This window comes from Cyprinodon tularosa, unplaced genomic scaffold, assembly GCF_016077235.1.
Source record: "Cyprinodon tularosa strain WSP-4 unplaced genomic scaffold, ASM1607723v1 ctg889, whole genome shotgun sequence".
Classification (NCBI taxonomy): Eukaryota; Metazoa; Chordata; class Actinopteri; order Cyprinodontiformes; family Cyprinodontidae; genus Cyprinodon; species Cyprinodon tularosa.
Window position 1 is genome coordinate 16914 of NW_024039661.1, and position 26415 is coordinate 43328.

At 46.5% G+C, this 26415-nt stretch overlaps 2 protein-coding genes across 5 annotated transcripts in view; one reads left to right on the plus strand and one right to left on the minus strand.

The window, feature by feature from the left end:
- Positions 1-86: 86 nt before the first annotated feature.
- On the plus strand, positions 87-16255 carry LOC119775661 (mitofusin-1-like). 3 transcript variants are annotated; one of them, XM_038273719.1, is made up of 18 exons: positions 87-266; positions 774-893; positions 1084-1219; positions 5513-5675; positions 5753-5877; positions 6241-6349; positions 6992-7099; positions 7213-7375; positions 8576-8643; positions 8754-8875; positions 8943-9069; positions 9304-9408; positions 9797-9899; positions 9976-10196; positions 10269-10370; positions 11469-11665; positions 11743-11877; positions 13558-16255. In XM_038273719.1, the coding sequence occupies exons 2-18, from the start codon at positions 779-781 to the stop codon at positions 13622-13624; spliced, it is 2166 nt and encodes a 721-aa protein (XP_038129647.1). In that variant the 5' UTR covers positions 87-266; positions 774-778; the 3' UTR covers positions 13625-16255. The 3 variants fall into 3 exon arrangements, with proteins under 3 accessions (XP_038129647.1, XP_038129646.1, XP_038129644.1); XM_038273718.1 differs by having other exon boundaries at positions 739-893; positions 9976-10370; XM_038273716.1 differs by having other exon boundaries at positions 9976-10370.
- Positions 16256-19462: 3207 nt separating this feature from the next.
- Positions 19463-26415, minus strand: part of LOC119775662 (PEX5-related protein-like) — a 35228-nt gene continuing 28275 nt past the window's right edge. Inside the window, exons 11-14 of one of the 2 annotated variants that reach the window (XR_005279682.1) lie at positions 20814-20979; positions 20582-20739; positions 20201-20505; positions 19463-19952 (exon numbers count right to left, since the gene is read on the minus strand). Coding sequence is in view for 1 of the 2 variants with exons in the window: in XM_038273720.1 (XP_038129648.1) it covers positions 20307-20505; positions 20582-20739; positions 20814-20979 (523 nt within the window). In the remaining variant the exon portion in view is untranslated. The other variant, XM_038273720.1, reaches the window with a different exon arrangement.

Below are 26415 nucleotides of genomic sequence, written 5' to 3' on the forward strand. Positions count from 1 at the left end.
AATACAGGTGAGGCTGTATGAAGCTCCAGGACAGTTCAAGGACGATCAGAACCTGCAGGGAGCGGAAGGCTGTGGGGAAGGGGGGGATGCAGGCTGCAGGTGGCTGCAGGTCTAAATCCTGATAATAGGATCAGAGTCGCTCTGAGGCACTAAGCCGTTTGCAGGGTGAGGAAGGGTTCTGTCGACTGGACCCGGGTAGGACGGGAACCGGCGCTGACTCCACTGGGACAGGCTGACCTTTGAACCAGAGAGGCCCTCAGATCACGGTAAAAACAAGCCTCTCGTGTGACACGGCAAGTATCTGCAGGACGTAGAATGTTCTGGAGGAATCAGACTTTAGGTCTTTATGCTGCGTTACCTGCAGCTACGTTAACGATCCCAGAGTCAGAGGAGAACCTTCTCTGCTGACTCCAGAGGTTCTGCTTGCTTAGATAGAACCAGACCGGACCTCCAGAGAACCGCTGCAGGAGTTCATTTAGAGTTTTTATCAAACTATTATTTAGTTCATTTAAATATTTGATGTATTTATTGATCAAGAAATTAAATGATGAAAAATAAAATAGTTTTGATTTAGAAATGAATCAAAAAGACAAAATAAGAGAAAAGAACCAAAGCTGACCCGGTTGGTTCCACTTTGGACCGGTCCAGTAGGTCCCTTCTACTTCCTGTTTCAGCTGATGTTCTGCTGGAATTGGTTAATCTGCTCCACAGTCAGAACATTCTGCTGAGGTCCAACAGAACTTCTGGGTTCTGTTCTGGTTCTGTGTGTGCAGGGACCATGGAGGCTGAGGACCCGTCTCCTCTGCACCGATTCGTCGTGGCCAAACATTCCATCGGATCCATCTTCGACCAGCTGCTGGAGTTTGTGAGGACCGGTTCTGTCTTTGTGGACGGTCAGAAACACACACTATAGGTTCTGTAGTTCTGCTTGGTTCTGGTGTGGCCTGGTTTGGGAGTTCTGTTCTGGGTGTTTGGTTTCCATTTATCTCCATCCAGTAGGACAAAGGTTCTGACAGGTTCAGAAACGGGTCTGAGTGGAACTGTTCTGTAGATGGGCCTCATGTTTGTCTGTTGTGATATCAGAGGCCGTCCAGAACCAGGATCTGGGTCCGGTGGCTGTGGAGGAGCACAGTCTGGAGATGCAGAGCTGCGCCGCCAAACTGGCCGCCATCAGAGAGGTTCTGCTGAGGAGACACATGAAGGTGGCCTTCTTCGGGAGGTGAGAACATCAGCGGGCTTCAGCTTCTTCTCAGAGAAGAGTCCTTTAGCAGAACCAGATCTGGATCCTTCTTTTAGCTACAGTTTATGTCTGCTTCTGTTTTCCTTTTGCGATAGGATATAAGGTTGCTATGGTAACGTGTCTGTTAGGGATTTTTTTCAGCTGCACCTTTAGAGGAGTCTTTATGGTCAGATTTTGTTCCTTCAAGTACCGGGATGAACACTTCAATTTAATTTAATTCACTTTATTTCAATAGTGACATGACAACACGTCACATCAAGGAACTTTAAAGACACAATTCAACAAGATCATACAGTCAGATTGATTCAAAGTTTTCTATCTAAGGAAAACCAGCTGATTGCATCGACTCATTGACTCTTCAGCAATCCCTCACACTAAGCATGCTTGCAGCGACAGTGGAGAGGAAAAACTCCCTTTGAACAGGAAGAAACCTCCAGCAGAACCAGGCTCAGTGTGAGCGGCCATCTGCTGAGGCCCACTGGGGTTCAAGGAGACAGAAGCAGACATAGAAAAAGAAGCATAGATGGCGGAAGGTGTTGATGGCAGCAGCACAGCTGATATTTCTCTCCAGGATGGAGTCACAGCCAAACAGGAACAGACCAGATGAAGCTACTATGAGAAAAAGCAGAGAGAGCAGAACGTTAGAGATTGAACTAACAGATTCTGCAGAGTGGGAGAATAGAGATAGAATGAAGCAGAATGATGAAAAAGGGGTCCCTATGTCCTCCAGCAGTCTAAGCCTATAGCAGCAGAACTATAGAGATAGCTCAGGATAACCTGAGCCACTCTAACTAGAAGCTTTATCAAAAAGGAAAGTTTTAAGCCTAGCCTTAAAAGTAGACAGGGTGTCTGCCTCACGGACTAAAACTGGTAGTTGGTTCCACAGGAGAGGAGCCTGAGAACTAAAAGATCTGCCTCCCATTCTACTTTTAGAAATTCTAGGAACCACTAGTAAACCTGCAGATTGAGAGCGAAGTGCTCTGTTAGGAACATAAGGAACAATCAGATCTCTGATATCAGATGGAGCTTGGCCATTTAAGGCTTTATATGTGAGAAGGAGGATTTTAAATTCTATTCTGGATTTAACAGGAAGCCAATGAAGAGAAGCCAGGATAGGAGAGATATGATCTCTCTTTTTCATTTTCATCAGAACTCTGGCTGCAGCATTTTGGATCAGCTGAACTTTCCTAATCAGTTTGTGAGTAACCTCCCTTAGGACCACCGTTCTTCTCGGGTTAACCAGAGAAGAACTCATTAGTTTTAGTTTTTAATCAAACGTCAAGATTCTGGGACATTTTGGTTCCTAAACTGGGTCCAGTTCTACTCCGTTAGACCAAAACACCCACTGGATGCTGACTTAATTTAGACCTCCAGATGCCTTCCAGCTGTTTCCTCTTGGAGCGAGACGATAAAATCCAACATTAACAGGAGTGACATCCAACAAACGTTTATCTGCGCATTAATCAGTTAAGTCAGTCTTACTGAAAGCCAAACTCTGTCTCTGTTTTGCATCAGAAACCGGTTCTGAAGGCCTCAGGGTGCCTTTTATTGGGTGGATCTTCAGAAACATTTCATTGAAAGAACCACAGGTTACTCTAGAGCTGCTAAACTCAGAGCTGAGCTCCACAGGCTCTTCTTCCAGCTTTGTGCGTTTGTTCAGCTGCTGATAAAGCTGCTGACAGAACGAGGGTCCAGATAGACTTATCTGACCAGAACTGCAGCCGTGGCAACAGCCACATCAAAGCTTCCTGTTCAGACCTGCAACTGTCATCAGAAGCATCCTTAGAAACAGACGGGCGGCGTTTCTCTGGAAACTGATGATGCAACATATGATGCAACCATCAGAGTACTGACTCAATTCTCATTCAGGGTTCCTACCAGTGGCGTTCACAGACATTTTATGGGCCAGGTGCTCAGGTTGCAAAAAGGGCATCTTGTGTCACAGTAGGGTGGAGGTTTGAATAGCAGGACCCAAATACAGACACTGAAGCTGAAGGTGGTTATCTGCAGATTTAATGACACAAAAAGGGCAACAGAAGCAAAAATCCAAAAACATAAAACCACAAAAACCAGGAATACTCACAACAAGGGGCAAAGAAATGACGACAAACCAGCAACAGTGACTGAGCAGGAGGTGTATATATGGGAGAGAGAAACAAAGACCAGGCTAATCAGCAGATTGGGAGCAGGTGTGAACAGAGGAGACTAGAAGGGAGCTAGGAAAAGCAGACTGACACAGGAGAGCAGCAGAGGCAAACAAGAAATACCCAAGAACTCAAATACAATCAAAAATAACTAGGATAACACAAATTGGAAATAAAACCAATGAAAACTCAAAGGGAAACTTAAACAGAACCAAAACATGACACCTTGTAGCCGTCAACAGCCGAACACCATCTGATGCTGACGTTTAACCATTGACCGCAGTCCATAGGCAGCAAAGCTACATTAGTGTCAATTAAATACATAGCAATTTAAAATCTGCTTAACTGGAAAAACAATATACTTGATCAAGTTTTTTTTTTTTGTTTTTTTTTTTTTTACTTAATTTTATGTCAAAAAAAGAACACAATTGAAGGCCAGAGCACAAAAAACACGATTTTCATGAACGTACTGCCCTGAGTTATCTGGTGCAGGGAACAGATTACGCATTTCTTCACAGTCTTTCTTCTTCTGGAAACATAATGAACTTTCGTTGTCTCCTACCCCTGGATCCCGTTTATATTATTAAATAAGAGCCTCACGGGTGACAGTTTTCCTAAGTACATAGAAATATAATAAAAGTCTAATGCAAAAGCTAGAATTCCAGAATATCTTTAAGTTTATTGGGTTAAAACACTTAAATTATATAAAAAAACAACAACACCATTATCTTATTTCAAGTGCATAATATGTAATAATCTTATTTTAAGGTTAAAAACTGTTATTCCACTGACAGATCATTTTATTTTCCTGCTCAGTTTAGAGACAAATACAGTTATTTTCAGAAAATATTGTCCTAAAATTTAGAACATTTCTCTTTAAAAAAAATCTTGTCTTAAAGTCTGTGGGTTTTTCCCGTTATCTTCTGCAGGCCAGTTAGTTCTACGTCAGCCTGAACACCTAAATTCGGCCAATCATATATCAACAGTCATCCGTCAATCAAATGTTTTCGGTCATAGCATCTTGATTCATATGTCGCAGCTAATATACGCAACGGTTGAAATCAGAATCCTTTCCTTTACCATTGAGTTGCGTCCCAGTGTTCACGGGGATGGACGTCTGTGTCTTCGGCAGGCGTAGAGCTAACAGAACTGGCAGCGTTGCGAGGCAAGGGCTCAAACATGTACGGCTGGAAGCCTTCTACACCAAACCAAGCTTCTGCCGCCCTGGCGTCCTCTTCCACAACATCTTCATCCCCGCTTTCCTCCTCTAAATAAAAAATGGATGACGGAGGAGACTCATCCACGACCTCCGACACTAAACTCTCCTCCTCTTGCATGTTTCCGCTGTCCATAGCGTTCCTTGACAGCGTCGTTTCTAAGTCACCAATTTAGTGCTACTTGATCCCAATGGAATTTCCCATTGGGAACCTGCTAGCACTAAGTTGCTAACTGGTTAGCAAGATGCTTCCCACAAACCGGCTACAACCAAACATGCTTGCTAACATCCCACCACAACAATCCCGCCCCCTTGATAATCGACCAATCACATTCACTTTATTCACTCGTGAAAGTCGGGCACCACTCGGGAGAATTCGCAAATGTAACGGTTAGAACAGCTGTTTTCCTACGACTTTAAAGTTATTTTTTACAAATTTTGATCATTTGGCCTTATGTTTGCTGTGAAATGTTTAACAGACAAAATGTAACTTCTGTGCTGTAGCTGTAATAAAAGTCCCATAGATGTCATCAGAGGTTGCTTACAGGAACCATTACAGCAAATTGATTATTAATTACATCTATAGGGTGCTTTAAGTTACTTTTTTTTTAATAGAATCAAAGAGCTGCATTTTAAAGTCTCTTGGTTTGTTAGGTCTTTAAATTCATAAATGGTATTTTGCGCCAAAGAATAAGAAAAGGGAAAAAAAAGATTTCAGGAGAATATTTTTTTTGTCCAGAGGGGAAAAGGGCAGGTGCTCTAGCGCCACCTAATTTCTGTCTGTGCGTGTCGCTGGTTCCAACACAGGTGAAAATAAGGGACAAAGCAGCCAAAGTCCAAAAACCAGCCTCAGAGGACTTTGAGGAACATGTTTAACAGTGAAGTTTCTTCTGTGTTCTCCCCCATCATCAGAACCAGTAACGGGAAGAGCACCGTCATCAACGCCATGCTCAGAGAGCGGGTTCTGCCCAGCGGCATCGGACACACCACCAACTGCTTTCTGAGCGTGGAGGGAACCGACGACCACGAGGCATACCTCACCACCGAGGCGTCCGACCACAGACGCAGCGTCTCGGTAGGCCCGCGGCAGCAGCACACCCTGACCCGGGTCAAGATTCTGCTCGGCGCTAACTCCTCCACCTCCATCCACAGACGGTGAACCAGCTGGCCCACGCGCTCCACATGGACCCAAGGCTGGACTCTGGCAGTCTGGTTCGAGTGTTCTGGCCCAAGAGTCGCTGCACGCTTCTGAGAGATGACCTGGTTCTGATGGACAGGTAAATCCACCACACCAGTACCAGCAGGGTTGGTCCAGTTCTCCAGAACCTAATGGGTTCTAAGGAATTGGCACTAATCCTGATGGTTCTGGTTCCAAATATAGTTTGACTCTTCTGGGCAGTTTGGTTTCTTCACCTGTAAACAATCCAGAGCAGCAACTCCAAGTTCTACCAAAACCACTTCATCCAGGTCAAGACCCACCCAGATGGGAGCCATAAGGGACCCCCTTTCTCTGGGTCTCCCTAACAGTCCCTCAGACTGACCCATAATGGTCCACAGCTGCCAGGTTGTAGCTCAGAACTTAAACTGATCTGGAACTTCTCCTGCTTCTCCTCCCTCTGACCTCCTGACCTCTGGGACAGTCCAGGGACAGACGTCACCCTGGAGTTGGACAGCTGGATCGATAAGTTCTGTTTGGATGCAGACGTCTTCGTTCTGGTGGGGAACGCAGAGTCGACGCTGATGAACACGGTAAGGAACCAGTTCTGTTTGTATTCTGGGTCGATAGACTTCATCTTTAATGCAACATCTGGAGAGCCACAGGAAAACTAACGTCTCAGAGGTACCAATCAGTCAGAACTCTAATGCAACATTCAGACCGCAAGCAGGCCTCTGATTGGTCAATTCTACATCCACTCTACTCTATGCGTATTTCCTGTTTGGTACCTAATGGCAGACACTCTGACTATAGTGCCGTCCACAACGCCTGGCACACCTCGGACACTATCCCAGACACTATACAGGATGCTAGGTTTTTAGCTCAGTGTGACAGTCTGTTTGTTTGCACCCGAATCCCAGTCTTTGGGGAACAAAGCTAGTTCCTGATTGTCCCTCTTTCGTTGTGGCGTGGAATATTATAGGGCAGACAACGCTTCAATATTGGGCATAAATCAAAAATATCTGCGACAAGCTAACTGCGACACACTGCTGCGGAAGGATACACAGCTCTTTACATGTTGGGTACCTGTTGGGTACCTGTTGGGTACCTGTTGGGTACCTGTTGGGACATGTCAGATCAGATTTACTTGACCTTGCAACATGGCTCCCTGTCTGGGAACAGGAGTGTTCATTTTCTGAAAGAAAGAAACAAAGTTTTTTATTTTTGTCCTGCAGGAAAAACTTTTCTTTCACAAAGTGAGTGAACGCATCTCTAAACCAAACATCTTTATCCTTCACAACCGCTGGGACGCTTCGGTGACGGAGCCCGACTACATCGACCAGGTGGGTTTTTGTCTCAGCAGGTGAGCTGTGGCGGCAGCGTTACCATGGGAACTTATTCAGATCTTCAGCATCTCAAGTTTCAAGCTTACTTTGTCTACTGTCCTACTGTCCAGGTAAGGAAGCAACACATGGACCGCTGTGTGAGCTTCCTGTCGGAGGAGCTTGGGGTGGTTGGACCGGAAGAGGCAGCTGGGAGAATCTTCTTTGTGTCGGCCAAGGAGGTCCTGAGCTCAAGGACACAGCGGACACAGGGCATGCCTGAGACAGGTGAAGCAGGTGAGGGACCACCTGCCTCAGCTTGTGGCTACCGACTGAGCAAGGAGATTGGTTAGCTTGCCTGATAGAGCTGTTTTAATAGCTGCAGCATTTCAGCATGTCACGTTCAATGTTGTAAATTCACGATTTTTTTCTATTGCCCGATAAGAGTCTGGCATTTCTGGCGATGAACAGCACGCAACACGTTAATGCGGATAACAGACCACCACTAATAAAAACATAATAATTCACTGTTAGAAGAGGCAGAGATATATGACGGAGCATTAGGGCCAGGCTAGAGATTTTGTTTTTTTTTCTATTTTGAGAAAAGTCGTAACATTATGAGAATAAGGTCATAAAATTATGAGAATAAAGTCGTAACATTATGAGAATAAAGTCGCTATATTACAAGAAAAAAGTTGTAACATTACGACAATAAAGTCGAAAAATTACAAGATTAAAGTCACAATGAAAATATTTTGAGAATTAGTTCGTAACATTATGCAAATAAAGTCATAAAATTACGAGAATAAACTTGTGAAGTTATTACGAGAATAGTCGTAACATTACCAGAATAAAGTCGTAAAATTATGAGAATAAAGTAAAAATTTATGAGAATAAATTCCTGACATTACGAGAATTAAGTCGTTAAATTATGAGAATAGTCGCAACATTATGAGAATTAAGTCGTTATATTACAAGAATAGTCGTAACATTAGGACAATAAAGTCATAACATTACGAGAATAAAGTTTTAAGATTACTATAATAACTCGTAAAATTATGGGAATAAATATGTAAAATTACGAGAATAAAGTTGTGTTTTATGACAAGTCTTACAAGAATCCCTTTCTTCCCTAAAATGAGGAATGTGGAGCATCATGTGAAGTTATACTTTAGCATCGGTTTGACATCTTTTAGCGGCAGCATCAAACTGGGCAGGATGTCAAAGTGGACTCTGGTTGCTGATTGGTGGAGCTGGTCGGGCCGTCATGTGCTGGGTGGAGCTCCAAGCTTTCTTTCTGAAACACGTGGTTTGATGACTTTATTCTCGTAATATTATGATTTTATTCTTGTAAGGTTTATTTACGTTTATTCTCAAAATGAAAAAACTAAAAATCTCTAGCCTGGCTCTAATACTCCTTTGTAGAAGGCTCTCAGGAAACCGATTACTTAAAAGGAAAACCTGGGATTCAATGTCCTGAACCTGAACTTCCTGCAGGTGGCGCTATGGCAGAAGGTTTCCATGACCGGCTGAGAGAGTTCCACCTGTTTGAGAGGACTTTTGAGGTTGGTAAACCCAGAAACACATTCCCAGTTTGATGTTCCAGTTAGTCACTGCTTGTTGTGACCCAGTTAAGCTCTGGTTCTGACATGGTGAACTGGACCTTTGTCTGCAGGAGTTCATCTCTCATTCTGCGGTCCGAACCAAGTTCGAACAGCACACGGCGAGGGCATGGCAGATCACAGAGGCCATCAAAGCAGTGATGGACGCCATCAACATCGCCTCAGCTGACAGGAAGTTAGCGCTGCCATTTATTTAATGAACGTGCTCCGAGTACGTCTCTCTGACCTCTGACCTCCGACAGGATCTGCTGCCTGGAGGAGCGAGAGGAGCAGCGGGATCGGCTGGACTTTGTCAGAGGACAGATGAGCCGTCTGAGTGACAACGTGAAGGACCGAATCAGAACACTGACAGATGAAGTTGCTGCCAAGGTACAAACATCCTCCTGAGGCATCACTGGGCAGGTCCAGGACTTAGCAGAACCAGACAGCTCTACATCTTTGTTGCTTCTCAGCGTAAAGCTTCTGATTCTGGTCCGGGTCCAAGGCAGAGACTTGCTTCCACCAATGGGAGAGCACTAACGGACTGGTTCCAGTCCATCAAAGAAAGACAAGAACTGCTTAAGTGTTTCCATGGTAACCTCTGTTAGGTGTCTCTTTGCTCAGGTTGCCATGGCGCTGTTGGATCAGATCCAGTCACTTCCTGTTCTTGTTGAGGAGTTCAGAGCCGACTTCAGCCCGACACCAGAAACTCTGCAACTCTACAAATCTGTGAGTACAGAACTCCCAGGCAGGGAATGTGGTACAGTTCTGGGTTCCTGGACCGGTCCAGAACCCGTCTGACAATACCCATCCAGGTGGTTCAATGAAGAACACGCTTTGGTCCCTGAACGCCTCCTGCTGGGCTGGCTGATTAAAGGGGGCGTTCAGGGACCCAAGCCAGTCACCTTCTAACTGAGCTGGTTCTGTTCTGATAAGGAGGACATGTCACCTGGTAGATAAACCAAACTTTGCGAACATTTGGATCGGCTCTTCTCCCAGTTAGAGCTGATTAACTTACTATAGCCGTCACATTGTTGGAAAACTGTTCTAACAGTGGAGAACTCTTCCACACAGAACCTCAGTACCTGTTGGACTTGTGATTCTGGTGTTCCTGCAGAAGCTGGTGCAGCACGTGGAGGAGAGGCTCGTTGGCTGTTTGGCTCATCGCTGTTCTCTCAGCATCTTCAGAGATATCCGAGAAGCGCAGAAACACATGATTGGTACCGACCCCTCCTCTTTCTGCATCACCAATCCCCAGGGAGGCTGTCCCTGTGACTATCTGATGTCTGTCCTCAGACAGCGTCCGTCCCCTGGTGTCTCTTTCTGTCCAGCAGCAGCTCTCTACTCCATCCTCCTCTTTCGAGATGACCTATGACCTCACTCTGGCCGCCCTCTGTGCCGACTTCAGGGAGAACATTGACTTCCAGTTTTCTTTGGGTTGGACCGCCCTCGTCACACGCTTCATTGGAGCCACCAATGCTAAGCGGGCATTGAGTGGCGGCGAGCGTGGCCTGAAGGTAAGCTCACTTTCAGGTGGTAAAGGCTTTCTGATGAAGCAACCGGCTCAAAGGATGCTGCTCTGTCCGCAGGAAGGACCAGCGTTCAAGGATGAAGTGCTTGTTTCCGTAGCAACGGGCTTAGTCTCTGTCACCTCCAGGGCATCCATGGTGGTTCTGGTGATTGGAGGTGTGGTAAGTTCAAAACCCAGCAGATAAACTTCCTGGACGGCAGCTGCTGTTAATCTAGCCAAAGTAATCAAATTAGAAGATATAGAACAATCCAGAAGAAGTCGGTCCTTCTGGTTCTTAGTGGTTTGTTAAGCGGGGCATACACTGTACGATTTTCTTAATTGTTTCACGCAGCTACAGCTCACACTGTACAACGGACCTGCAGGGTTTAAAGGCCTCTAGTTACCCCCTGTTCACGACATGACGCACTATCAGGCTAATAGTCGGCACGATCGGAAAATTCTTGCACGACTGGAGAATCAGCCCGAAAAGGACAAAAAAATATTAGTGTATTCCTGGCTTTAGGTGCAAGTGAGGCTGTCTCAGTTTTTTTTTTCAGTGTTTTTCTGGGGGCGTTTCTTAGGTGTTTTCTAGATGTTTCTCAGATGTGCCCTAGGTGTAATCAGAGTTTTGTCCCAGGTATCTCCTAGTACAGTGGTGGGTAATTCCAGTTCCTGGGGGCCGGTATTCTGCAACCTTTAGATTCACCGTTTGGTCCCACACACCTGGATCAAATGGCTGGGTTACCTCCTCAGTATGCACTATGTTCCTACATATTCCGCTCAATCATCTTATTCTTTGATTCAGGTGTGTTGACTAAAGACACAAGAACTGGAATTGCCCATCCCTGCCCCAGTATGTCCCAGATGATTTCTGGGTATTTTTAAGGTGTTGCCTTAGTGTGTCTGAGGTTTTTTCCTGGTGATTTAAAGGTTTGTCCCAGTTGATTTCTAAGGGTTTGGTAGGTGGTTTTCAAGAGTGTCAGAGATGGTTAGCTTGTGTTTTCTTGTTTTGTCCAAGGCAGTGGTCCCCAACCCTGGTCCTCCAGATCTACTGTCCTGCAGGATGCATCGCTGCTCCAACACAGCTGAATCAAATGAATAGCTTTTTACCAAGCATTTACCAAACTTGAAAAGGTAATCAGTCATTTGATTCAGCTGTGTTGAAGGGCAGTAGATCTTAGACCAGGGTTGGAGACCACTGGTCTGAGGTGTTTTCCAGGTTTTACCTAAGTGTGTCTCAGGTGTTTCTAGGTGTGTCTAAGGAGTTCTGTTTCTGCAGGTGTGGCGTTCTGTGGGCTGGCGTGTCATTGCCCTGTCCATCTCCCTGTATGGACTCCTCTACCTGTATGAGAGACTCACCTGGACTGATGCTACTAAGGAGCGTGCTCTGAAGAAGCAGTTCACGGAGTATGCGGCTCTGCGCCTCAGAGCGGTCGTCTCCGTCACCAGCTCCTCTTGCAGCCAACAGGTGTACAAGTAAGCCTGGCCCCCATCGACTGAACACCTGGGTGAACAACTGCTAAAGTTTTTAATCGTGTTTGTTTGTGTTTCAGGGAGCTGACGGCCACCTTCAACCGTCTGACGCAGAGGGTGGACCTGAGCGAAGCTGAGTTGGAAGGAAGCATCCGTCAGCTGACCTCCAGGATCCAGAAACTAGAGAAGACCCAGAGGAAGTCCAAGGCCTTTAGGTGAGGGGTGCTTGGTTTACGCTGTCTGACGTCTCAGGCGGGGGGTGTTTATTAGACTGTGTAGGAGGAAGAACATGAGGAAACTCAATGACTGTTCTTCTACGAGGGTTTAACTATTCTTCAGTATGTGAAACACCTTTATGGGAAGAACTTACATCTTCAGATCACAGAGATCTCTTAGAGCAGACTGGAGTTCAGCTGTTAGACCTCCATACGTCTACTTTTAATTAGATTGATGTATAAGTTTAGATTTGCCAAAAAGAAACAAGCTTTAAACTTTATCTTAAATCTTTCAGTATTTAAGGTCCTACAAAAATCCCACATCAGGTAAATAAAGTCCCTGACATTAATAATAAAACCTTAATATTTTTTTAAGGGTTATGGTTGGAGTTGAATCAAACCTGATCCTAAACTAGTTCCCAAAATAATCAAAGGTTGAGAAGACAGACATGAATGCTTTCAGATGTTAATTCTAATTCAAGCGGCTGGCGATTCAAATTATTACTTCATCATTGCTGCGCTCTCATCACTAACCAGGATCATCATACTGATGATGTGCAATAGGTCTTCTTTCCTGGATATTCCTAAAACAGCGATGCAATAAAAAACAACAACAATCCCCGAACTGTTTTTATTATCCGTTTCTGAACAGACGGCTGAATATTCCAACAGCTACATATTCATAGTTGCGGCATAAATCAGTGTGTGATGCTGTGATTGGTGCTCCTCGGACTCCATCATTACCGAAGAACGTCACATAACATCTTTCATAGTAACATCACTTTACCTAATGGAATTCAAAATGGCCAGTCCCTGTGGGTTTAGACCATGGTTAAAAGAGAATTTTTGGTAGGTGCTGTTAAGATACAAATGTGTACAAATTTTTATAACTATTGGACTAAACATGGCTTTATTTCTAGGGGGCGCTGTTGAGCAACAACAGCAGCACAATGGCAGCCCACTGCTCCGTGAGGGGAGGGGGTAAATGCAGAGAGTTCATTTTGTTGATCTGTTCTTGTTGTCACAGTGTAATGACAATAAAGTTGGGTTCTATTCTGTAAACCAGGAATCTAATTCCTCTTCTCCTTTACGTTGTAATGTTACCAACAATATAAAGAGCTGCGTTACGGAAGCTTGATTCAGATCAGTTTCACGCTGCGGGGCTCCTAGTTTAACATTCATTATGTTATATTAACTGAACATTAAAATAGATTGATTAAGTCTGTTTCTAACAACAATTAAAAAGGTGTGGAGAAGTGTTCAATGTTTTCAGATAATTACTGATTTTATTCATTTCTATGAAACATTTTATACTTGCTAATTAACACATTATATTTGGATTAAGAGTTAAAATATCATCAGAATTCCTCAATAATTTAGATAATTGTAGTACCTACTTAGTTACTTTGCCTCGTAAATAGTTACTTTGGTTGTTCAGTAACTGAGGTACTGGAAGAAGTAACTAGTAACTATAACTAGTTCAGGTTCATTACCAACCAGTTCAGTTAAACACTGATCTGGGATCAGACATCCTGAATCACAGCTTCCTGTCAGCATCCTTCAAAATAAAAGCTTCTGAAGATCCAGTGACCATGTTCTGTTCTGCAGAGAGGTTCTGGTCTGCCCTGCCATCAGAACTTCAGCTGGACGTTGGTTCAGTAAACGGTTCTTTATTTACAGGAACCGAGCCACGGAGCTGGAGGCCCAGCTGGAGGCCTTCTCTGCTCGGTACCTGCAGGTGGACTGAGGGAGCAGAACCAACCGGGTCGCCTTCTTCACAGCAGGATCCTAACCAGCGGTTTGGACCCATCTCTCAGAACCAGATGTTAATCTGATGGTGCTTCAGAACCAGCTTCACCTGCTGAGGAGTTCCAGGCTCTACATCCAGTTGCCGTGACAACAGAGGACCTTGAGGACTTCTGCTTGATCAATCATCTGTTTAACTGATGGTTCTGAGTAGAAGAGCAGATGTTTTAGGTTTTCTATCATTTTGGATGTCTCTGGTTCTCTCTGGTAGAACTCACACTGATCCGGTTCTGGTTTCCTTCCGGGTCCTACGGATCGGTCTGGACCAAAGGTTATCTGGTCCTCCTTTCTGCTTAGTTTCAGTCCATCTAACCAGAACCAACCATCAGGGATTGGACCTCTATCCACACAGCACAGACCTCAGAGCGGTCCGTTCATTGGTCCGGTTCTGCCTGGAGCAGAACCATGGGGCAGTAGAACCATGAGCTCCTCACCTCAAACCACATGATGGGCCCTTTAGACTCGTTCCTGTTGACCAGCAGGGGGCAGACTGAGGTTCTTCCTGTCCCAGGGTTGGTTCTGTTCTTCAGTCTTTGGGTTCTTCTGCTGGATGGTTTGCGGATCTCCTCTTGTTATCGGTCCCGTTGCTCATCATTCTGCTGCTGCGTCCTCCAGCAGGAAGGGGAGATAAGATGGCCGCCATTACTCTGCTCGTTCTTCCTGAATCTGTTCTCCGGTCGTTGCTCTTTACTGACGCTCACTCTAACTGCAGATTTTCTTTGGTTTCTAATTGTCGGCAACAGTAAACTAAATTTATAAAAATCAAAGAAGAATATTCATGATGTCATTCAGGCGGATGTTTTAAAGCCTTTATTATTATTGTTATAATAATTTTAGATTAAAATATTGAATCAGATCAGGAGAACATGTTGATACAAAGACAAAACTATAGTTAAAAAGTTCTGTTAATGTGACAAACGGGCCTCATCAGAACATCCGACCATCGCTGGAGGCGCCAGATCCACTGTCTGTTCCTCTGTGCTGGTCCAAAGATCTTCCTTAGAACATTCCCGGCGCTCCTAGACTGGTTTAAATCAGGTGGTCGGTTTGATTCCTGAAGCACAAACAGCCCAAAGGCAGAACCGAAACTAGGCTACCCAGCAGCCTGAAGTGACCCATGCTGCCTGGATCTGATCTTTTCATGACAGTCTGAACATAAAAGATCCGATTTTGTCCAAAGCGACCCAGAACACTTGGCTCTGCGGTCCGGAATCCGTACGAATCTGATCTTTTCAAATGCGACCTGCGTCTGAACGGCCAGGTCGCATCCATCCGACCTGAACACCATTAATACCCGACAAAGGTCACTTTTCTTGCTATGCAGAAGCAGCAAGAAAAACAACCATGGCAGACGATGATGCAGAGATCAGTATTTAGCTTCAACCATCTTGAAATGATTGCTTACTGCACGGGCTAAGGTTGAGATGTTCTCCAGCACTACCATCCATATTTACTTCCTAAACACAGAGCATGCTGGCTTGTGATGTCACTGCGTCTTCTACTGCGCATGCAGGCCAGTTGCGTTGTCTGCATGTTAACACAGGAGATCACATACAGGTCGCACATATCTGGAAATATGAACGGCAACGCAAAAAAATGGAATAAAAAAAAAAAAATGGAATTGAGCATCAAGACCTGCAGTGGGAACGTAGCCTTAGAGGCTGCTGGGCAGATGTTTCAACAATCAGATCAAACAGATGTTGAGAACTCCTCCGGTGGATTCAGCAGGCAGTAAAGTGTTTCTATGCTGATGTTTTATTCTGGTCTATTCGGTTCTATTTCCTGGTTTCTCTGATTGGGAGGAAGGATCCAAACCATTTCTGACGGAGGAACAGAAAGAAATCAGTGGGTTCATCTAAAGAGGAACAGTCTTTATTTTAAGGTAGCAGAGTTTTGGGGAACCAGCGATGAAAACGAAGATAAATCAGCGAATCGTCTGCAAAGCAAAAAACAGGAATCATTGTTGAAGGAAAACTTGATTATTTGGATGGTTTATGTTCTAGCTTTGCTTCCACACATCAGACCCGGTTCCTCCAGATGCTCAGCACCAACTGGACTTGATCGGGTCAAAGTTCTACCTTCAGGCAGGTGGATCACAGGAACCTGGAGCCCAGGTTTGCCTCCAGAACCAGAACCGACACCAGAATTCCTTGTTTTTGGAACAAACTGGAACAATAAGGTTGGTTCTGGAGAACAATTCCAGTCCGGTCTATGTACTTTAAATGCTTTAGTTCCTGGTTCAGTCCAATAACTAACAGAACCGATCAGCAGGACGGCAAAACTCCAATAATCTCAAAACCAGAACATCTGGAAGAAGAGAACTGACAGAACCTGCTGGATGCAGCTGGGCCGGGCCCTGAAGAACCAACCAGCTCTGATGGTCTACTATCTAAGGACTGAATATGTTGGCTTCACTCTATGTGATACTGATCTATCTCCATTAAAGATACGCAGATATAGATGTGTGTAGCATAGATGTTCAGGTAAATATCAGAGGACTCCAGTCTCCTTAGCTACAGAACCTGCTAAATGTCTCGTTGCTAACCGTCACCTCCGGCCTGACCTGGGGGGCCGCTCTAAATGTTGGAACATTATGTGGTAAAGGGTTGTCGGTTCGAGACCCGGCTCCAGCTTTTAGTGTGGTTGTGATACTTCACATGCATTGTCTACTGATGGTGGTCAGAGGGGCCGGTGCAGAGGGCCCGGTGCAGGGGGCCCGGTGCAGAGGGGCCGGTGCAGGGGGCCCGGTGCAGAGGGGCCGGTGCAGGGGGCCCGGTGCAGAGGGCCCGGTGGGGCCAGCGTACGGCAGCCTGGCTTCTGTCAGCGAGCCCCAGGGCAGCTGTGGCTACAGCGTAGCTCACCACCATCAGTGAGTGAATGTAGAGTAAAGCGCTTCGTCTTCTGACATGACAGTGCGTTATATCAGAACAAGCATCACTGATCATGGTTCTGATTGGCTTATTGTTTGGTTTGCTCACCTGTTGGAGCTTCACCCTGATTGGCTGCTGGTATAAAGTGGTTTGACTTGGAGAAACGACCAAATATGGAGAAAAACTGGACTGGAACGATGAGCTGCTGTTGGTGCAGCTGGTGGAGGAGAGTAGAGGAGCTGAGCGGGTCAGTGGACCTGCTGCCAGAACCGCCCTGCAATGATCAACGCTCTCAGAGCGGCAACCTCAACCTGATGACATCATCACCAATCCACCGCATTTCCAACGTCCTGCAGTATTTCAGACACACTGGACTCCTCTGGTCTGCACTTTCTACTGATATAGAGTTTGGTAACTTTTCCAAATGTTTATTAATGAGACATTTTAAAGTCTGTAAACTTTAATTGTTCTGAACTAGATTAAATGAAAATGTTTCCTCCTTGATTATATGTCCATGCTATTTATTTATCCTCTATAAATGAGGTTATTAGAAGAAGTCTGGCTGCTGAAAAAATAAATAAATAAAAGTCCCCCTCCCCCCATGGGCAGGGGTAGTTCTAGCTGAATCTACCAGGGGGCCATGGTGGGGCCCAACAAAACAAAACAAAAACACACATAGTGTGGTGCATCACTTAGGATAGTGAGCGAGCCACAAAACTAAAGCTGCAAATGTTTGATGTGGAACAAGGGTCCCAAAAAACACTGGAGAGCCTCTAAAATATATAAAATAACTTCACTCTATATTCATTCCCCCATAGAAATAAAAGTATATTCATTTATAAATAGACTTTCCTAAAGTATATATTAAATTACCGTAAATCCTCTAATATTGGCCTGTGTTCCATTAGCGGCCGGGTCTCTAATAATGGTCTGTCTCGCTGTCGGTGGAGGTAAATAATGGCCGGACTTTAATTAGAACCAACGATGTTCCAGGGCAGTCCTCAGCAACTTGTGATTGTAACATACACATACCACAGGGGGGCAGTGTTTGCTAACCAATCCAAGCCATTAGCATGGGAAGGTGGTCTGGTGGTAACCAGGTAACTCAGCTACAGTAGCTTGGTCATCAACCTGCTCTGTACTCAAACGGTAGACTTCAGTTTCAGTTTACCATGGCAGAAAAGAGACGAAAATTTGACATCCAGTTCATAGAGAACGTGCTGAAATATGCTGCAGAGCACTCTGGGAAGCAAGCTGCTAAACATTTTAACATTCACCCGTAAACAATAAGATACTGGAAAAGGCAGGAAATGGATCTAGTTGCAGCAAACAAGAATAGAGCAAGACTGCCAGGAGGAGGGAGGAAAAAGGTTAGCAGGACACAAAACTCTCTGACTGGATCAATTCAATGAGGGACAGACATAACCGAGTGTCGAGAGCAATGATCCCAAACAAGGCTCTGGAAATCTACCCTACAGTGACACAATTTCTTGCTAGCAGGGGTTAGTCGCAAAAGTTTTTAAACTGAAATGGCCTAGCATTGCGACGCCGCCCCACAATGGCTCAGAAGCACCCAGAGAGAGAAGCGTGTCTCATTTGTCGACTACGTGTGCAAGACTGTCGTCTCGAAAAGGATTTTAGAGAAGGACGTAATATCAATGGATGAGACTGCTGTATGGTTCGATATGGTGTCTTCCACTACCACTGATGTAAGAGGGACGAAGAGCGATGCGCTGAAAACAACAAGCCAGAGAAAAGCCACCTCACTGTTGTCCTTGCTGCCAAGGCTGGTGGCAGTAAACTCAGGCCTTTGTCATCTTCTGGGGGCCATCCGTGAAGAGAAGGCAATGCAGCAGGACATCTCAGGAGCAGCCATCGCCACATCTGTCAACGGCTGGATGAATGACGACCTGACCACAGCATGGCTCAGCTCAGTGGAAGGCAGAGTCAGCTTTCGCCCGCGCCTGCTGGTGGATTCCTACCGCTGTGACATCAGCGCCTCTAACAAACAGGAATTGAAGAACTACAATATCGTAATCGCAGTGATCCCAGGAGGCTGCACTACGTCTGTGCAAGCCCCCGATGTCACATGGAAGCAGCCATTCAAAGCCAGCCTACATGTTTCCTATGATGGGTGGTCTGCTGGGGACATAGACTAGCAATACAAGTGGAGGAACCTAGAAGCACCATCCCGCCGTCTGCTTCTGGACTGGGTTCTCGCTGCTCGGGACAAGTTGGACAAGGACCTGATCATCGAGTCCTTCAAAGTGTGTGGGCAGTCTGTGAAAGCAGACAGGAGGGAGGACGACCTCATACTGTGCTTCAGAGGACAGCCAGGCCATGGACGACAGGCCGACTGCTGGCCGTCTGCACGAGGAAGAGAACAGAACCGCAGCAGAACATGAGGACGATGAAGAAGAACCGTACAATGAACTTGGTGCAGAGACTGGGGCCAGTTATGAGGAGACTACAGGGAGAGATGAAGAGGAGGAGAAGCATTCAACGGAACTGGAGGATTTATTTATTTTTTTTACTTCAAACTAAACACGACAATTTGAGTTTTTGTTATGAATAATTATCACTATGGAAAATGTTAAAAATTAGTTTGCTTTCAGGTGATCCTCGTTAAAATGACTCGTTGGCCTTCGTTGTTCTGAATCTCCAGTTTCCAGTAACTCTTTACTCGTTCTTTTTTTACTTTGTTTAATAAGTCGGTTTGGCCGAGATTCCACTCTGTGTCGGCTGTTTTTTCTTATTGCCGTGCAGAAAAATAGCAGCTGCTGGAAGATGTCTGAATAATGTTCTGTGTATCATTATGGTAACTGTAGTTTTTCAATAAATGAATCTCGTATTTTATAGCTTCATAGAGACACAGTATCTGTTTTTATTCATTCCACTGGTCGTCTGCTTTGACCAAATAGAAATAGAGGCCTGCCTCTAATTCTGGCCTCCTTCCAATAATGTCCAGGACCGAGATGTACCTGAGTGAATTAAAGGCCCCGGCCTATATTAGAGGATTTACGGTATTCAATTATTTAATTACATTTAAATCTTTAATTGTGCATTTTAAAAATGTCGTATTTGAATCTTGTATTAGAGACGGCTAAATAAATAAAATCTATTTATTGATTGATGGATTTAGGCTCCCCGTATTTCTCAGGGATCACAGTGATTGTGAAAATCAGCTGGTGACCCCTCACTTGGTGTCTGAAGACCCCCCCCAGGTTCCCGGCCCCCCCACTTTGAGGACCCCTGATCCAGAAAACTGTGATTCTTTCTCAGTTTCAATGAGTCCAAAGGACGACTTGTTTCCATCCTTTCATATCGTAACAAATCGATTTAGGTTTGCAGGTCAGGGGCCAGAACCTGTTCTACAGGGGCCCCTGTCTAGAACCCCCCATGCCTATGGGGATGAAAAAGTTTATCTGGTTTCCATAGAATAATTCTAAGGAGGTTTATGAGCTCATTTCCTGATCAGCCAATCAGCTCCTTGAAGGTCTTCCTCTCTCCTCATCATCATTTCAGGAGCTCTGGGAAGTAGAACCTTTAACTGACTGGAGGTCTGGGTAAGTTGAAGGAACAATGGAGGTTCTGATGAACATTTGGGTCCAGCTGACAGTGGATCAGCGGGTCGGGTTCTTCTGCGCTCCTGGATCCAGGGCCGGCGGCGCTGCGGCTGAAGCTCCGGGTTAAATAAAGGGTTGTGCTGAGAAGCTGCAGCCGTCCTGGTGTCTGTGGGCCCCTGGGGGCCCATCACAGGTCCCCCACCTGGAAGGCTGCCATCAGCAGGTCCAGGTCCCCCATGTTGGCGGCCTGGAACAGCTCGGGGCGGTCCATCATGGAGATGGCGATGCGCAGGGCGGCCCAGATGTTGGCCGACATCTGCTGCTGGCTGCAGCTCTGACTCCGCCTCTGCTGGTTCAGAGCCGTGAGGAAGTTACTGACGGCCTCCCTGCAGAACCAGAACCAGAACCGGGTCAGACGGGAGCCGGTCCCCAGCAGACGGGGGGAGCGGGCGGCGCAGGTACCTGTGAGCTCCCAGGTTGATGCAGCTGATGCCCAGGTTGTACCTGGAGCGGATGAAGCCGGGCTGCAGCTCCAGGGCCCGGCTGTAGGCCTCCACCGCCTCCTGGCTGCGGTTCCCGTTGGCCAGCGTCGCTCCCAGCCGGTTCCACAGCAGGTAGTCCTGGACGGGACAACCGGGACAATCAGACTCAGAGCAAACAGAACCAGAACCAGAACCAGCAGCGGCGGGGCTACCTGAGGTCTGACAGACAGCGCCGCGCTGAAGGCCTCCACCGCCTTGTCAAACTCGGAGCTCAGGTTGTAGAGGACGCCCAGTCCGGTCTGCAGGTCCGGGTCCACGCCGTCCACGTTCAGCAGAACCGCCTCCTGGAACAGCAGCAGGACGTCCTGCAGCTCCACACTGAAACACAGATTTCTGATTCAGAACAAAGCAAACAGAACCTGCTGGAATTAAACCTCTGCTTAAGAAACCGTGTCTTGACCCAGATGACTTGGTCAATTATAGACCTATATCCATAATACATCTAAAACATCCATAATATTCACATTAAAAGTTGTCCATGTGCAGCAGCTCCTCTGCAATACAGAAGGATAGGACAGCTCTGTGTGCACCAAAGCTACGCCCTGAGGTGGAAGAACTTTCGCAACAGTTGTCGTGCGGGTGATTGACACGTCGAGTCACGGAGGGAAGCAAACGTACCGAGAGAAGCTGGAGGTGAAACTGTTTGGACCTGATCTCTGATCATCTCTGAACATCAATATTAATCATCAGTCCAAAGACAGAGGGAGACGGTTCACTTTGCCTTTTTACAGCACCTGGTTTACCTCCAAGGCTAGGCTAACGGCACGCAGCAAAGGATAACTGCACGCAGCGAGGCGAACTGCATGCAGCGAGGCTAACTGCAAGCAGCGGAGGCGAACCGCACGCAGCGAGGCTAACTGCACGCAGCGAGGCCACCTGCACGCAGCAAAGGCTAACTGCACGCAGCGAAGGCTAACTGCACGTAGCGAAGGCTAACTGCACGCAGCGAGGCGAACTGCATGCAGCAAAGGCTAACTGCACGCAGCGAAGGCGAACCGCACGCAGCGAGGCTAACTGCACGCAGCGAGGCCACCTGCACGCAGAAAAGGCTAACTGCACGCAGCGAAGGCTAACTGCACGTAGCGAAGGCTAACTGCACTCAGCGAGGCTAACTGCACGCAGCGAGGCTAACTGCACGTAGCGAAGGCTAACTGCACGCAGCAAGGCTAACTGCATGCAGCGAGGCCACCTGCACGCAGCAAAGGATAACTGCACGCAGCGAGGCGAACTGCATGCAGCAAAGGCTAACTGCACGCAGCGAAGGCGAACCGCACGCAGCGAGGCTAACTGCAGCAACGAGGCCACCTGCACGCAGCAAAGGCTAACTGCATGCAGCGAAGGCTAACTGCACGTAGCGAAGGCTAACTGCACGCAGCGAGGCGAACTGCATGCAGCAAAGGCTAACTGCACGCAGCGAGGCGAACTGCATGCAGCAAAGGCTAACTGCACGCAGCGAAGGCGAACCGCACGCAGCGAGGCTAACTGCACGCAGCGAGGCCACTTGCACGCAGAAAAGGCTAACTGCACGCAGCGAAGGCTAACTGCACGTAGCGAAGGCTAACTGCACGCAGCGAGGCTAACTGCACGCAGCGAGGCCACCTGCACGCAGCAAAGGATAACTGCACGCAGCGAGGCGAACTGCATGCAGCAAAGGCTAACTGCACGCAGCGAAGGCGAACCGCACGCAGCGAGGCTAACTGCAGCAACGAGGCCACCTGCAAGCAGCAAAGGCTAACTGCACGCAGCGAAGGCTAACTGCACGTAGCGAAGGCTAACTGCACGCAGCGAGGCGAACTGCATGCAGCAAAGGCTAACTGCACGCAGCGAAGGCGAACCGCACGCAGCGAGGCTAACTGCACGCAGCGAGGCCACCTGCACGCAGCAAAGGCTAACTGCACGCAGCGAAGGCTAACTGCACGTAGCGAAGGCTAACTGCACGCAGCGAGGCTAACTGCACGCAGCGAGGCCACTTGCACGCAGAAAAGGCTAACTGCACGCAGCGAAGGCTAACTGCACGTAGCGAAGGCTAACTGCACGCAGCGAAGGCTAACTGCACGTAGCGAAGGCTAACTGCATGCAGCAAAGGCTAACTGCACGCAGCGAAGGCGAACCGCACGCAGCGAGGCTAACTGCAGCAACGAGGCCACCTGCAAGCAGCAAAGGCTAACTGCACGCAGCGAAGGCTAACTGCACGTAGCGAAGGCTAACTGCACGCAGCGAGGCGAACTGCATGCAGCAAAGGCTAACTGCACGCAGCGAGGCTAACTGCACGCAGCGAGGCCACCTGCACGCAGCAAAGGCTAACTGCACGCAGCGAAGGCTAACTGCACGTAGCGAAGGCTAACTGCACGCAGCGAGGCTAACTGCACGCAGCGAGGCTAACTGCACGCAGCGAAGGCTAACTGCATGCAGCGAAGGCTAACTGCACGCAGCGAAGGCTAACTGCATGCAGCAGGGCTAACTGCACGCAGCGAAGGCTAACTGCACGCAGCGAGGCTAACTGCACGCAGCGAGGCCACCTGCACGCAGCAAAGGCTAACTGCACGCAGCGAAGGCTAACTGCATGTAGCGAAGGCTAACTGCACGCAGCGAGGCTAACTGCACGCAGCGAGGCTAACTGCACGCAGCAAAGGCTAACTGCATGCAGCGAAGGCTAACTGCATGCAGCAGGGCTAACTGCACGCAGCAAGGCAAACCGCACGCAGCGAGGCTAACTGCACGCAGCAAAGGCTAACTGCACGCAGCGAAGGCTAACTGCACGCAGCGAGGCTAACTGCACGCAGCCAGGTTAACTGCATGCAGCAGGGCTAACTGCACGCAGCAAGGCGAACCGCACGCAGCGAGGCTAACTGCACGCAGCGAGGCCACCTGCACGCAGCAAAGGCTAACTGCACGCAGCGAGGCTAACTGCACGCAGCGAGGCTAACTGCACGCAGCAAGGCGAACTGCATGCAGCGAGGCTAACTGCACGCAGCGAAGGCTAACTGCACGCAGCGAGGCTAACTGCACGCAGCGAAGGCTAACTGCACGCAGTATATTCATATACTGGTGTGATAACTTAGTATATGTTTGATTGGTTTTTGGTATACATCTATAGTTATAGCGCCCCCCGGAGAAAATCAGATCAGTTTCTAACAGCCCAGCTGTCATACATGCTCACAGTTTAAGGCACACCTGATCATGGTGTGATTGCTGCCTTCTGTTTGCTCAGTTTAATTACATGATGAAGCAAAAACGTAACCAGAGTCAGTCAGCAGGTTCTCAGATATGGCGGCTGCAGCACCGAGATGAGAGGAGATAAAGCAGATATGACAGCCGGTGGATATTTGTGCTGCATTTAAAGCATCCAGAGATTTATTTTAATGAACAATAAATAAACAGCATCTAGGGAGCTCCTGAAGTGGAATATTTGAACAACATTGGAGAAGTGATAAATAGATACAATTTAAGGTAAAATATTCTAGTGATATTTAAAGGAAAAATCTGTTCAGATTCAGAATCCAAACTTCTGAAAGTTCTTTAAATCTGAAATGATTCCATCCTGTTCAATAAATTATCAGTGTTTTTAATTCAGAGTAATTTTCATGTGAATGTGCTTTACTGGAGGCATCCATGTTTGTCAAAGAACACTACTGCCACCTACTGGTTAGTGACGTCACGGTGCGGTATCAGAAAGGTGGAATAACTCTTTTTTCCACTTTTACCCGATGTATTCCAGCATCCAGCTGCCATGCACGTGGGCATTGTCAGTTTCACTATAGCTCTGGTGAATTTCAATGGTGAAGTCCTCTGGAAATCTTCAATAATTGTTGTTGATTGCAGATGTGTCTAGTAGTTCCCATTGATTTAGCTTGGAAAGCGGGGAGTATGGCGCTAGGCTTACCGCACCGTGACGTCACTGCTGGAAGATGGCAGGAGGGAGGGGTTACTAGATTTGGGCAAAAATGGCCGCTCCCAGACTCACACTGCAAAAACTATCTAGAAATAAATTAATTTACCCTTAATTTGATTATGTAAATAAGATGATTTGCCAATGGAATAAGATTTTTTACTCTTAAAATAAGATAATTAGAATATTCACTTGAAATAAGACAATACTAATGTTCTTTCTTATTTTAAACCTAATTTGTCTGGTTCTAAAGTGTCTCAATTTCCTCCTCAATTCAAGATAAAATGCTCTTATTTAAAAAAAAAAATTTACTTATTTAGATTAACATTTTTTTTGCAGTGCAGTGATCGTGACGAAAATTATATTTTTTTTATACTGATTTAGGCTAAATTCCTTAAATCACAGCAAACGTATTAGTTTTAGGTGTAAACAATGATCCATTGATTATTCCTCGATGAACAGACTTCTCCTTTAATACATTTTTATTTACGGATATTAATTATAAAATACATAAAATATTGTATAATTTATAGTAGAAACACTAATAACCTGATCCTGTCCACAGCTGAACTCTTAAGGCTGGTTTATACGCAGAGACCAGGTCGTCTGCGTGTGTCGCAGTTAATGGAAATGTGCCCCCCCCCCCCCCCCATCCCCCGTGAAGATGGACCAGAACCTCAGGAAGTTTGTTTTTTCTATCTAAGTGATTTTGCATTGATACCTGATACCTGGCTGTGCACTATTGGTCCATACCGACACCATCAGTTTGAAATGGATGTGTGTATAAATGAAGAACTGCATTCTACTGGGATGTAAAATAATCACCATCATGGCTTCATGTCCAGCTGCTGCCTTCCTTTGAGAAGCAGCAAAAAGACTAAAACTAAGAGAATCCAGTAGAACTTTATATATCCTACCTGGAATGGGCGACAATAGTTGAAGAAACTTTGGGCTCTCAATATGGTATCAGTGCCCTATTGGTTGGTACTCGCAGTGAAACACAGATTTTAAGTGAACTCAGTTAATAAAAAGTGAACTCAGTTAATAAAAAGTGAACTCAGTTAATAAAAAGTGAACTCAGTTAATAAAAAGTAAACTCATGGAACTTCCTGCTGTAATCTTGAATAATTCCTTTAATAAATAATGTAATTTGCTGTGATCCTGGGTTTATAACCAGTTTACCTTTGCTGTTTGGCCTCAGCGTGAACATGTGATGCTGATCAAAGCGCTCCTAGGTTAACCCAGTGGTGTGAGGGTCTGGGTGAGGTGTGTATGCGGACAGGGGGGGCCCTTTCTGGGGGCCATTACATCCTGACCTGCCTCTTCTATCAGCTCTGAAGGAGAAGATCCGGCCTCTGTCCTGCTCTTGGGCCCCCAGCTGTCTGAGAAGGGGATTCAAACTGTGTCCCTTCTGGGTTCCCAGACGCGGCCCCTGACCTGCATCCATCTTCAGGGCCCCGTATTAGGCTTGTCCCGATCCGATACGTGGATCGGATCGGGACGCCGATATTGGCAGAAAAATGCGTATCGGCAAAGCATGTAAAATGCCGATCCAGACTGCCGATCCAGTTTTTTTTTTAAAATCCGGTGCGTATTTTCCAGTTTCGCCGATTGAAACGATCCATTCCACTATTTTGCGCCAGTGTTTCCCTGTTTTGCATTTTTATTAAAACTTACAGTAATACTTGCACCTTTAACTGTTTACGGTTTTACTGTTCACTGTGCAATTTCAGATTGCTATTAATAATTTTGTCCAGTTTGTGTTTATCTCTTAAGGGGATAGTTCGGTATTTTTGACATGAATCTGTATGGCATCCCCATCACCAGTGGCATGCAATCACACTGACTTACCCCTGGCAAAAATA